The sequence below is a fragment of the Erigeron canadensis genome, chromosome 9, assembly GCF_010389155.1.
Source record: "Erigeron canadensis isolate Cc75 chromosome 9, C_canadensis_v1, whole genome shotgun sequence".
Classification (NCBI taxonomy): domain Eukaryota; kingdom Viridiplantae; phylum Streptophyta; class Magnoliopsida; order Asterales; family Asteraceae; genus Erigeron; species Erigeron canadensis.
The window spans coordinates 34,751,587-34,765,910 of record NC_057769.1 but is presented as its reverse complement, the minus strand read 5'-3'; the positions used below and the strand labels follow the sequence as shown (position 1 = coordinate 34,765,910).

At 35.0% G+C, this 14,324-nt stretch overlaps 2 protein-coding genes and 1 long non-coding RNA gene across 3 annotated transcripts; all 3 read left to right on the top strand.

The window, feature by feature from the left end:
- Window positions 1-1,138: 1,138 nt before the first annotated feature.
- On the top strand, window positions 1,139-3,487 carry LOC122581054 (leucine-rich repeat receptor-like protein kinase PXC1). Its single transcript, XM_043753192.1, has 2 exons — window positions 1,139-2,523; window positions 2,643-3,487. The coding sequence occupies exons 1-2, from the start codon at window positions 1,200-1,202 to the stop codon at window positions 3,305-3,307; spliced, it is 1,989 nt and encodes a 662-aa protein (XP_043609127.1). The 5' UTR covers window positions 1,139-1,199; the 3' UTR covers window positions 3,308-3,487.
- Window positions 3,488-6,886: 3,399 nt separating this feature from the next.
- Window positions 6,887-8,572, top strand: LOC122584011. The gene is made up of 2 exons (XR_006321385.1): window positions 6,887-6,981; window positions 7,439-8,572. It is a non-coding gene; the product is annotated as an uncharacterized LOC122584011 (long non-coding RNA).
- A 250-nt stretch (window positions 8,573-8,822) lies between these two features.
- LOC122583676 lies at window positions 8,823-10,247 on the top strand. Its single transcript, XM_043756056.1, has one exon. It carries the CDS (start codon window positions 8,823-8,825, stop codon window positions 10,245-10,247), a length of 1,425 nt encoding a protein of 474 aa, XP_043611991.1.
- The last annotated feature ends 4,077 nt before the right edge of the window (window positions 10,248-14,324 follow it).

Here is a 14,324-nt window from a genome sequence, read left to right as displayed (position 1 = left end):
TTATAAACACAATCATACCTTCAACCACCACCATCTTTTCCTTACTTGAGTGCCCTTTTCTTGATTTAAGGATTTTGATTAATTTCATAGCATTCGAGACCTTGGTTTAACCAGCTGAATTCTAATGCTGATTTTGATTTGACATATAAATATTCTGTTAATATAATAATCTTATAGATTTGTTAATAAAGGATGCCGAATATAACAATTTTTATATAAATATTCACCACAAGAATTCTCATACTTCATTTAAAACCTTTAACTTTAGGAAATTCAAATTATGATAAAGAAACAAAACTAATAATCAAAAACTTAAAAGTAAGTAAAAAAATAGACACCTTCATAAAAAAGAATGAATATATAAATTCATGTTAGGTGACTGGGGTCTGAAAAGGACTACTAGGCGGTCGAGTATTTCAAATTTTGTGATTAGAGGTAATTAAGAAAACTAATATAAAATCATAAACAGAAAGACAAAACCAACTTTAGACAGATTATTGATATCTGGCTTTGCTACAACTTTACCTATTTGTATCAGATCAAGGAAAAAATGTTTATTACTCAGTATTATATATTTTAAAAAAAAGTATAAAAAGAATATGAACCTCATGGCTTTACTACAACTTCACTAATATGAACCTCATGGCTTTGCTACAACTTCACCGATTTGTAATGTATTCGTTATTTCGTTTAGAGAGATGATTTGTACACAACATCAAATTGTTGTAAATATATTATATGAGATATATGTGTTATTCATCATAATTCTTCCCAACTTTAAAGTTTGTAAAAGAGATTTTTTCTAGCTAACTATCCTAAGATGGAATGTTATTAATTATTGTACTAATATTTATATTTTTACCAATGGAGTAAATTTTATTTATTATGGAAAATTATCAATTAGTTGTATGTATATATTTAGGAAAATGATATTCCTGCAACACAATTTAACATCTACAACAATATATGCATTATGAAATTATACTGTGTGCAATAAAATTTGTATCTTTGTTGTTGATGACAAAATTATGTCGTAAGAATATATTTCCCCATATATTTATGTTTTTACCAATGAGGTAATTTATATTATTTTATATGGAAAATAATATATACTACAACTTTACAAAATGTTAGTCACTTTTAAAAACACACTCTATATCACACTTTCTTTCCCGCGTTACCATCACTTATCTTCTCATATGGAGATTTTCCATTACCTTTTCCCCCTCTTGATTTTCCTCCCACATTCCCTTTCCCTCTCCGCAATTTCCGACGTCGATACCGACACCGCCGCGTTATCCCTCTTTCGTTCCCAAACCGACACTCATGACATCCTTCTTTCAAACTGGACTCTCTCTTCCATTACTCATTCCACAGCTTGTTCTGCCTCATGGAGAGGCGTAAATTGCACCAACAACCGAGTCACATCACTTTCCCTTCCTTCTCTAAATCTACGTGGCCCTCTCGATTCTCTTTCGTCGTTAGATCAGCTTCGTATTCTTGATCTTCGTGATAATCGTTTAAACGGGTCAATTTTACCTCTAGTAAATTGTACTAATTTAAAACTAGTTTACCTCTCTGGTAACGATTTATCCGGGCCAATTCCAAATGAAATATCGTTGCTAACACGTTTATTACGTGTTGATTTATCTGATAACAATCTCATTGGCCCCATTCCCGAGACCATTTCAAAGTTAACTCGTGTTCTGACAATCAGATTTCAGAACAACGAGTTAACTGGTGAAATTCCAGAGGCTTTATCTGCACTTGCGCAGATAAAGCAACTGAATCTTTCAAATAATGATTTATTTGGTCGGTTACCTGACAATATTGCTGAGAAGTTTGGAGACAATAGTTTTTCAGGTAACAAGGGGTTATGCGGATCAAGCCCATTACAGGCTTGTTCCGCAAATCAACCTCCTCCAACCGTACAATCAAACCCAAGCTCATTACCTACTATGACAAATATAAATGGAAGAACAAAACATAAAGGGTTACATCCAGGTGTCATTGTCGCAATTGTGATTGCAAATTCTGTACTAGTTTTAGTCATAGTTTCATTTTTAGTAGCGTTTTATTGTGGAAAGAGAGCTAGTAACTCTAGCTCAAAAATTGGTTCTGAAATTGGGAAGAGTAGAAGTAGTTATGGGAGTGAGAATAGAGTTTACGCCAATAATGGAGGTGGTGGAGATAGTGATGGGAATAATAAATTTGTGTTTTTTGATAAGAAAAAGAAGTTTGAATTGGAAGATTTGTTGAGAGCTTCGGCCGAGATGCTTGGAAAGGGTAGTTTGGGGACGGTTTATAGGGCGGTTTTGGACGATGGTTGTACCGTGGTGGCCGTGAAAAGGTTGAAGGATGCGAATCCTTGTGGGAGAAAGGAGTTTGAACAATATATGGATGTGATTGGAAAGCTTAAACATCCGAATGTTGTGAAGTTAAGAGCTTATTATTATGCTAAGGAAGAAAAGCTTCTTGTTTATGATTATTTACCTAATGGAAGCTTGCATTTACTTCTTCATGGTAAGTCTTCATTCATCTACTAGAATTTTACAGTTGTAGCATTCCATATCATATGTGTGAATTGTGGGTTTGTATATATCTTGTATTAAAAAGATTGAATTTTGTTCTAATGGATACAGGAAATAGAGGTCCGGGAAGAATTCCGTTAGACTGGACAACAAGGATCAGTTTAGTACTAGGGGCAGCCCGTGGGCTAGCCCGTATCCACGAAGAATACAAGGCTGCAAGAATTCCTCACGGAAATGTAAGGTCATCAAATGTGCTACTAGACAAGAATGGAAATGCTTGCATTTCTGATTTCGGGTTATCTTTACTTTTGAACCCGGTTCATGCCACTATAAGACTAGGAGGGTATAAGGCACCCGAGCAACACGAAACCAAGAGACTATCTCAAAAAGCAGATGTTTACAGCTTTGGGATTTTGCTATTAGAAATGCTAACGGGCCGGGCTCCATCACAATACCCTTCACCATCTCGTGTAAGTGTTGACGAAGAGGAACAAACGGTGGACTTACCAAAATGGGTCAGGTCAATAGTGAGGGATGAGTGGACGGCTGAAGTGTTTGATCAAGAATTATTAAGGTACAAAAACATAGAGGAGGAGCTCGTCTCGATGCTTCATGTTGCAATGACTTGTGTGGCTGCACAACCCGAAAAGAGGCCAACAATGACGGAAGTCGTGAAAATGATAGAAGAGATACGGGTTGAGCAGTCACCGTTAGGAGAAGATTACGACGAGTCTCGTAATTCCATGTCCCCTTCCGTTGCCACAACCGAAGGTTGATTAAAGGATGGTTCTTCCATCTAATTTATCAAGAGTTTATTTATGCATTTTTTACTTCCTTGTTTGTAACTTTTGCTATGTGTTTTGTGATTATTAGCATTCTAAGTTTAGATTGTAATATGGTAATGTAATTTTGAAGCCCAAAGTTAATCCATCAATGATCTTATTAGGTTGATGTAATTTCTAAAGATTCAAAGACCATAAGTAGGTTCAAACTTTGGTTTAATGTTTTGTGATATATAAAATGGAACGACATTTTTAACTTTAATTTAAGACACAAATAATGAATTTGAATTTAAAACTTAAATGGAAGGTTTTATTTTTAAATAAAAAGAAAAGGTAAAAGTAGAGGTTTAAAGAAAGGGACGATTGCAATCTCATGCTTGAAATGATGGTGTCTCCGGGACAAATAAAGCCTAAAGGCGGTTGCATCACTTTTACTCCATTTATTTGCTTTTACATAATTTGAGACTTCAATTTCACTCAATAGCTAAAAAATTGTTCCAATTTCATTTCTCTTTTCAAAATATATACATGTTAGTTTGTTAATAAAGGTATTTATAAAAGCAAATAATCATGTTCGTGACATTAATTCTCGACATTTTATTATTTTACTAGCATGGGACTTCATAATGCAACAAGATCGATCACTCGTGATCGATAATGAATGATGGTTAACGTAACTTAGTTTCATTATATTTTACGACTTAGTGGTATTTATATTAATGTGATTGAAATGAATGATAGGGTTAATTAAGCCGTTAAGGTATTATTAGTAGACATTTGCTAACTAGTGCCCCTAGTGCACTAGTTAAGAAGCATTTAATGAAGTCCAAACTTTTTTAAGATATGAAAATATGTATTAATTATTGACTTAAAAATAGAAATTGTTAAGTTGAATTAATACACATTAAATACAATTTTTGATTAATAAGGAAATAACAGGTTCATTAAATGTTCCTTAACTAGTACATTAAGGGCACTAGTTAGCCAATTCCTTATTGATATTGGTGAAATAAATACTAGTTTTGATTAAAAATATTAAGTGGTTGAGATTAATAATTAAAGTGTTTGAAAAATGAGAGGATGTGATGAAATGATGAATCAATATTATATTAATTATAAGAATAAGAATATAATGGGAATTTATTATTATATGTTTAGTAAATTTGTTAAAATGTAAAAGAATATATAAATAAATAAGTCATGAATTTGTATCTTAGTTAAGTTTAAAGGGTGGTAATAGTGTGAGTTTCTTAAGATAAATCACAATTTTAATTTATATACGAGAAATGATATGTACATGAAAAATATTGATAGGCACACTAAGAAATACCGATTTAATAAGGTATCATCTAACAAGGCAAAAGGACCAAAAAGTTTTGAATGTACAATTACCTCGTGTTTACATTTCTTGACTATAACTTCACTATGAACTCTCAATTTCTCGGTATCAGTTACTCACTATATATGGTAACTCAAATTTTAAAAGGATCTTCATGGTTATCTAAGCTACGTGGTTAAAGACACAAATACTTGTGATCCAATCAATCTTTGACAAATAGAAACAAAAATGTTTTTACTTGATGGGCTATTTAAATACCATTATGTTAGCAAAAGTATTTCTTTTTTAATATGTAAGTGCCATAATCAGTTGCTTGACTTGAGGGATTAGGTTGAAAGCAACTTAGACAAATGTAGATCAAAGTTTTAAAAGCTCATTTCAAACATTTTGGATTAATACTATCATACCCATACTCGCAAAACATACATATCAACTCAAGTAGTGACTTTTCCAAATAATGGAGTTTTGGGTTCAAACACCGTTTGCAACGTGTCTGGTGAGTTGCTTGAAGTTATCTATACTATATTATAAAACATATTTTCCTTAGATTTTCAACATTGAATTTGAAATTTTCAATATTGATTTTAAGTACTTTCCCAAAATGTTCATCCTATCTATTCTATATTTATCTAAAATAACTATAATACTCTTTCCCTCTCCTCAAATCTCAACCAATCATGTTTTTTCTCTCTTTTCCATAAATCATTTATTCCTCCAATTCATTCAAAATCTTTTATCTCAAAAACCATACATCGATAAATTATAAAAATTATATGGGTGTTCTTAAAATTTCATGTTCTTTCATTAGAGAGGTCATTCGATATACTTTCGACAAATTTTTAAATCCAAGGGCGGAACCCGTACGGCTAAGACATTTGACTATCATACTCTATGACATATCAACTCCTATAACATATCATACTCTATGACCTAGGTATCACCCCATCATCTCACTACCGCAACGCGCGGATACTTGATCTCGTTTTATGTGTAATAGACAATGAGTGCCGCAAAAAAAAACAACACCCAACGTCTCAAGTCTCAACCCATCCCAATCTAGATCTATTGGGAATACTATGTATGACATACATTTTTATAAAATAATTTCGTTAGTAACTTAGTATTGCTGTAGATTCGAATTACTTTCTACCTTGTTCTTGAACGTATATTAAAACGATCGAGTATATGATTTGACTAAAGTATTTTGATTACCATCTAAATCCTTTAAAGGATAGTAGGTAGTAGATATATACCATATTTTCTAAATCTATTATGATTAAGTAGGGTGTTCATCGAACTGGCAAATCAGATCAAAATGAGGTATTTGTGTTGGTTTGGACGAATTGAGTTGTTAAAATTTCGTGTAGTGTTTAAGTTTTGAGAAAACCAAGGTTATTTGGTCCAGTTGCGGTTTGTGCAAAAGAAAAAATTATAAAAATCAAATCGGGCCGTTTCTTTATAGTTTCCTCTCATGTCATACAAAAACGGGTATAATATTATTCTTGATGGATGTATCTACAACTTAGTTGGAGTATTTATTCATGAAAACCCAATTTTAAAATGAGCTAGCCGGGATATTCAACAATCAAGGTTCCTTAAGAAAAAAATAGAGCTTCCACCATCGGGATTTGTACAAATCGAGCAACAAACCATAGACTTGGCCACTAACAGATTTAGTTCCTTTTTCTAAGTTTACAGATTATATACAGTATGATTATGAAAACTATAAAAGACCATATAACTATATAAGGTGATTGTTTGTCGTGCCTCTTCATTACACAATCTGAAACAAATATACATAAAATTATATAGAAATAAAAAAAAGAGTTAAAAAAACTCAATACCGTCAAATCGGACCCAACCAAAGGGTTTGGTATGGTTCGGTCCGGGCTGACAACATATTTTATCTGACATGATGTGATATATGTTTGAGACCGGATATAGAAGTTGCTATCGCGTATTTTATATACATACATTTATTTTACACGATATATTCTTTTTTTGGCAAAGATGTTTTGACCGCACATAAAAGCAAAAATCACCTCACGGTCATTTATTTTGGGCTTGCAATTTATTTTGGGCTCTCCGTCAAAAGGCCACGAGTGAAGTTGGCAGCCCAACGTGGGCATCAAAGTCAAAGTCAAGTACATTACTTTGTGACATATTTTGACACCTTCTAAAAAAAGGAAAAAAAAAGGTCATAATAGGCTTCATTGCCAGAACTACAAATTTCCCCTGAATCAATGGTGGGTCTTTTTCCTACAAAGTACTTGTAAATAAATCAAGAAAACGGTGTAACAACAATGATCGATTGGGAGTGTAATTTCAGGTACGAATTCCATCTTTAAACTCTTACATTCAACTAATTAATGGCTTTTGATGCATAACACAATAAGCTAGGTCTACCACCACCGTAATGCAGCTGATAAATTGTCTTTTTTAGCTGTTTATTTGATATAATTTGCTATAATACAGTTTCTTTTTTAGTTGTTTGTTTGATATACTTTGAGTTTTTTAGTTGCTTATTTGATTAAAAAAAAAAATGAGTCTTTTAACTGTTTGTTTGATCAAAGTTGGGGTCTTTTACAGTTGCATACTCGTATTTGATATAATTTGAGTTTTTTAGTTGCCTATTTGATAAATTTTTGAATCTTGTTTAGTTAATAAGAATGGAGTCTTTTTTAGGTGATAAAGATAGATTAATTGTTTGATTAAAAAGTTTAATATTTTTTGGTTGTTTATTTTGCAAAAATGAGTCAGAATCTAATTTTGTTATCTTTCTTTAGAGTTGTTGATGATGGAGCAGAATAAGCATGAGGAGGTTTGTGGTGATGATAATAAATTTCCTCCTTTATTTTCAAAATATCCATGGGTTGGTATTCAGAATCTTGAACATCTTACTCACTCGTCTTTCTCCACCTTGTTTTGAATCCCCGAGTTGTCAGGGAAACGTATCCGAGGGTGTTTCCATGGGTGGATAATTCTATCTAATCATCCACACAATGATATTTGGTCTCTGTGGAACCCCTCGTCCACCTAACATAATATCTCTTCCTCCCTTGCTTTTGAAAGACGGAGATTATGATTCTATCCGAGAGTGTTGTTTGTCTGCCCCTCCTGATAATCCTAATTCAGTTATCCTGTTACAAAAATCAATAAGCCCACCTTTGTTTTTTGTCAACTAATTCCTAAAAAAATAAAACGCCTAAAAAATAAGCCAAGATGGACCGAGATGTCTTATGCTTATCAACTCAGGAGAGTAACTTGGGATGGAAGTTTACTACATAGCCTAACTTGTTGCAATGGTGATATATATGCTTTAGGTGATGACAATTCTATTTCTCAATTTGTCATACGGGTTGAAATTGTAGTCAAGGATAGAGAAGTTGTGGTACAATTATCATCATTTGGCGTGGTCCCTTTTCCTCCTTGCTTTCGTTGTTCCAAACTCCTTCATTTTCTGACAGGGTCTCGTACAGAGTTGTTTTACATAGCAGTTGGTTTTCGTAGGGAAACTGACAAAACGCCTGGTGATGTGTTTTTGTTTAAATGTGACATGACTAGTATAAACTGGAAGGTCTTGGAATGCCTCAAAAAGTGGGACATGACTCGTGTGAAAGAATTGGAAGAAGGTGTGGGTTTCACGAACGATTTGGAACCTACTCAACAATTGTGGGAAGAAACGAAAGACCTTAAAGGTGTTAGATATTGTGGGATCAGAAACGTGTTCATCACGTCCCGAGAAGACAAGATCAAGACTTAAAGCCCATTGATGCATATTTAGGCCCAAGATTAAAATTAGAGTCGGTCTAATTTAGACCTATGTTTCCAATTATTGTTCCAAGCTCTTGTATAAATAGAACCCTCATGTAATACGATTAATTAATAAAATCAAAAAACCAAAAATAATTCCATTCGTTTTCATGGTATCAAAGCCCTAAGTCGACTTGGGCTTCATCATCTACCTCGTTAATCCCTAATTATATCACCTAAATTAAAACTGAAGCCACCATGGCCGGAGAAGAAGGCAGCGGCTCCAGTAACGATTTGGCATTACAATTAGCAACTCTTTTACAAAACAACAATCACCAAACTCAGAATCCGAAGTTATCGGACAACCTTCAAATTAATCTCAAGCTTAATAGTCAGAACTATGCTCTATGGACTTGAATGATTCGAGTTGCCATAGGTGGAAAATCAAAAAATCTATTAAATCACTTAAGCGACTTACCTCCTGAGAAAGCCTCATCCGAAAAGTTTGAAACATGGGAGCAAGAGGATCTTATTGTATTCTCTTGGCTCATCCAAAATATAGAGCCAAATATTGCCGGAAACTTGACCGAGTTTTCCACCGCCAAAGAGTTGTGGGATGCTCTCGTCACTACTTATAGTAGCGGCAAGGATAAGTTACAGGCTTACAATCTTCATGTTAAAGCCAACGAAATCAAACAAACCAACAAACCCATCGAAGACTTTTGGATTTCACTTCAAGGGATTTGGGGCGAGATTGATCGTATCGATCCGAATCCAATGAAGTGTCCAAAAGACATCAAAGCTTATAATAAAATTCGATCCGATCAAAAATTGTTTCAATTTTTAAGTGGATTAGATCAAAAATTTGAATCGGTCAAAAAAGAAATCCTTCGACTCGACCCTTTGCCGGCGGCTGAAGCCGCATATGCAACCATAAGGAAAGAGGCCGCTCACCAACAAATTTTGGGAGCAACCACCACCACTGCCGCCGTTGAAGGAGCACAGGGCATAGCCACCGGATTAATGGTTAAGGAAGAAAATGGATTCGAGTTTGCCACCAAACGATTTAATCGAAGTAGTGACAAACAAAAATCTGTGATTCAAGATGATAAATCACATCTTACTTGTGATGAATGTGGCCTGAAGAGACACACCAAAGACCAATGTTTCCGATTGGTGGGTTATCCGGAATGGTGGGTCGAAAATAAAAAGGGTCGGAGATATAACCCATCCGATAGAGATAAATCTTCAACCACTCGCACTAACCCCACCAAAGAAAGTAATAGTAGTGATGGCCGGAGATCGGAGACGGGATTCGGTGGGGTGGCGGCGGCTGAAGGTGAACAGGGGGGTGGGTTTTCGGTGGTTGATGGTAAGAAGAAAGAGACAAGTCTCTCAAATGATTTTATTGAGAAACACCGATCCACACAACACCACCATTTACCAAATCCACCTTTATATATTAATCTTTTTTATAATAGGCCGGTTTTTAATGGATCGGGTAATGGGCTTCCTGCTCTAAATCGGCCAGCAAAGATAATTGGGCCTAAATCAATTGCGAAGGGATTTGTGGCCCGTTCTGATCATTCAAAGTCAAACGGGTCATGGATTTTTGATTGTGGTGCCACCGACACTATGACTTCTGATATATCAGATTTTTCTATTTTTTCAAAACCTAAAAGGACCCATATTCAAGCTGCTAATTACGGGAAAATGGATGTTATGAATGGAGGATCAGTTATGATTTCTCCAAACATCCGTTTAACTAACTGTCTTTATGTTCCATCTTTGTCTTACAAACTTTTGTCAATAAGTCATGTGACAAAGGAACTTAATTGCTGAGTTCTCATGCATCCAACGTTTTGTTTGTTATAGGATATTAGGACTGGAGAGATCATTGGGTGTGGCACTGAGAGAGAATGACTGTATTATGTTGATGAAGTTGCTGAAAACGGGACTGTCATGCTTGCTTATGGATCTAGTGAGAGAGAAGCATGGTTATGGCATAGAAGATTGGGGCATCCGTTAGTCAGTTATTTACATACCTTATTTCCGAAACTTTTTCCTTTGAATAAAAAGATTGATTGTGAAACTTGCATTTTTGCAAAGAGTCATAGGCAAACTTTTAAACCTCGTAATACTAGAGTTGATTTTCCTTTTTCATTGGTTCATTCAGATGTGTGGGGTCCTGCTCCAATTGTTGGAGATCATCATTTTAAGTATTTTGTGATTTTTGTTGACGATTGCACTAGAATGACATGGATTTATTTTTTGAAAAATAAAGATGAAGTTTATGATAGATTCACTGTTTTTTAGAACATGGTTCAAACTCAATTTCAAAAATCTATCAAAATCATGAGAACCGATAACGGTGGAGAATATGTGAATTCACGAATGAACCAGTTTTTTCAATCCAAAGGAATTATTCATCAGACCACTTGTCCTCACACCCCCGAACAAAATGGTGTGGCAGAAAGGAAAAATATGATACTTTTAGAAATGACTAGGGCTCTTATTATTGAGTCCTTCGTTCCAAAGGGTTTTTGGCCCGAAGCCTTAGCTACTGCTACATACTTGATCAATCGGCTTCCTACAAAGATTCTCGATATGAAAACCCCTTTGAAAGTTCTTTCTGAGTTTCATAAGCTTCCATCGGTTCTTACTTTGCAGACTAGAGTGTTTGGGTGTACAGTTTTTGTTCATATTCCAAAATCATATCGTGATAAACTTGAACCGTGTGCTGAAAAATGTGTTTTTGTGGGATATGGAGTTACTCAAAAGGGTTATAGGTGTTACAATCCTAAAACTTGTCGTATGTTTACTACGATGAATTGTGATTTCTTGGAAACCAAGTATTTCTACTCTCAGGAACTCAGTGGTCAGGGGGAGGAACAAAGTGACACACTGAGTTGGCTTCAGTATTCATCAGATGTTCAGACTACAGATAAAGATCAAGATTTACAGTCCTCAGATCAAGATTTACAGTCCTCCTATCAAAGTGTCAACCCAAGTCCAGACCTGATATCTGAGGTAAGTAATTCTGAACCAAACCATGATTTAGATATTCCAGTAAATGAAGTGCAGGGAAATGTGAATGAAGGATCAGAAAGTGTAGAAGAAGTAATTCCAGAAAGTGATTCAGCAGTACTTCCAGAAAGTGCTTCAGCAGTAAATGTTCCAGAAAGATATATTCTTCCGCCAAGGTCTACCAGAGGAATACCTGCAAAACGATATTCTCCAGAAAAGAGTTCCCGATCTAAGTATCCGGTAGGCAACTTTGCTGGTGTTGCAAATGGTGTTTTCTCCACAGAAGCAAAGGCATTTACAGCAAAATTATATTCAGAAGAGCTTCCATCAGGAGTAGAACATGCTTTGAAGTTAAAGAATTGGAAAGATGCTATGAATAGTGAAATGGAAGCTCTTATCAAGAATGATACATGGGAGAAGTGTGTTCTTCCAACAGGAAAGAATCCAGTAGGATGCAGATGGATATATACCATCAAATACAAACCAAATGGAGATATAGAAAGATACAAGGCAAGACTTGTTGCCAAAGGATACACTCAAACCTATGGCATCGACTATTCAGAAACTTTTTCTCCAGTTGCAAAGCTAGATACAGTTAGGGTTCTTTTCTCAATAGCAGCAAATCAAGGCGGGTCTCTTCATCAATTTGATGTGAAGAATGCCTTCTTACATGGAGAATTAGAAGAAGAAGTGTATATGGAAGCTCCTCCAGGTTTTTCTCATGATTTCAAACACGGGGAAGTATGTAGATTGAAAAAGTCCTTGTACGGGCTTAAATAGTCACCCAGAGCTTGGTTTGGAAGATTTACTCTTGTTATGAAGAAATATGGATACCAACAAAGCAATTCAGATCACACTTTATTTCTTCGTCATAGAGGAAATCTAGTGACATGTCTAATAATTTATGTTGATGATATGATTATTACAGGAAATGATGAAAAGGAAATGAACGAACTAAAAACAGCTTTGTTTTCAGAATTTGAGATGAAAGATTTGGGAGATCTGAAGTATTTTCTTGGAATAGAAGTTTCAAGGTCAAACCGTGGAATTTTTATTTGTCAAAAGAAGTATATATTGGATCTTCTAGCTGAAACAGGAATGATTGATTGCAAACCAGCAGATACACCCATGGTCATCAATCAAAAATTATTTGTGAAGACAAAAGCTAAAACTATTGATAAAGGTAGATATCAAAGGTTGGTAGGGAAACTTATTTATTTGGCTCATACAGTTGGAGTGGTAAGTCAGTTTATGCATCAACCTCAGGAAGACCATATGGATGCATTTCTACGAATTATAAAGTATCTTAAGAAGACATTAGATCATGGAGTGTTATTCAAAGCTAATGGTCATCTCAAGATTCAGATATATACAGATGCAGATTGGGCAGGAGATAAAGGTAATCGAAGATCAACTTTTGGTTATTTCTCAATGATAGGTGGTAATTTGGTTACATGGAAAAGTAAAAAACAAAAAGTTGTTTCCTTGTCAAGTGCTGAAGCGGAATTTAGAGGCATAGCTAGAGGGTTAGCAGAAGCGTTATGTTTAAGGAAGCTTATGACTGAAATAGGTTTTGCTCCGAAAGAAAGCATTAAAATAATGAGTGATAATGAAGCTGCTATCCAGATCTTAGAAAATCCAGTTCAACATGATAGAACCAAACATGTGGAAGTTGATCGTCATTTTATAAAAGAGAAGTTGGAGAATGGGATTATTAAACTACCTTTTGTTAAATCTGAAGAACAGCTTGCTGATATTCTAACCAAAGCAGTAGGGACGTCTATGTTTCATAAATGTCTAAGCAAGTTGAATTTCGGTAGTCCCGCTATTCAACTTGAGGGGGAGTAGATATTGTGGGATCAGAAACGTGTTCATCACGTCCCGAGAAGACAAGATCAAGACTTAAAGCCCATCGATGCATATTTAGGCCCAAGATTAAAATTAGAGTAGGTCTAATTTAGACCTATGTTTCCATTTATTGTTCCAAGCTCTTGTATAAATAGAACCCTCATGTAATACGATTAATTAATAAAATCAAAAAACCAAAAATAATTCCATTCGTTTTCAAAAGGAGGCATATTTGTTGTGGATCTTGCTGATGGCAACTCCGAGTTTTACAACTCTGCAATTGGCTCGAAGGTAGGGGCTATATAAATATCCATCACAAAATGGACAAACTAATATATTTATATCACCTCATCAATAAAACCATTGTCCCAACTCCCGTTCCGTTTTCACTGTTGCCAACAAGCCACATGTCAATGTGGGAATGCGAGTATTGCTTTTTTCCTCTTTTGTTTCTAATTGTTTATTTGTGTCATAAATATGTGTTGGAAAAGTGTAACTTATAATCATATTCTGTAGGTTAGAAGATAACCATAGAGAAGCTAATTCACGGTTGATTCTAAACAACAAGAGGATGAGACATTGATTACTTTAGTCACAAACAATGAGGTTGAAGTTAGTGAGTCTGGCTTGCTAGATGTTCCATTTGATGTTCTGGAGATGATTATGAAGTTTTTTGTTGGTGTGGAATACATGAACTTTTGTGCTACATGCAAACATTGTCATCTAGCAGCTCCTTTGATAATATGGCGCACCCAAATAGAATTAGAGAGATTACAGAATTTTTCACTACCTTCACCTTGGCTGACGGTTGTAGACCAAATTCAAGGCGTATTACTTTCACAGCTCCGCTGTTGGGTGATAACTACTTTATGAGAATCTCTCAACTATCAATTGCTGATGAAGCAATATGGTGTTCCAGGTTTGGTTGGTGACAATGAACCTGAAGGGACTTATTCCAATAATATGATGGTTGTCCCTCTTTGATTGGCTATGATGATGTGTTTAGATTCAAAATGAAGTTGAGGTTATGTTTCCTTGGCATGG

Coding starts and splice junctions, on each gene's coding strand:
- LOC122581054 (XM_043753192.1), top strand. CDS start 1,200: ATGGAGATTTTCCATTACCTTTTCCCCCTCTTGATTTTCCTCCCACAT. Junction 2,524..2,642: donor CTTGCATTTACTTCTTCATG/GTAAGTCTTCAT, acceptor TAATGGATACAG/GAAATAGAGGTCCGGGAAGA.
- LOC122583676 (XM_043756056.1), top strand. CDS start 8,823: ATGATTCGAGTTGCCATAGGTGGAAAATCAAAAAATCTATTAAATCAC.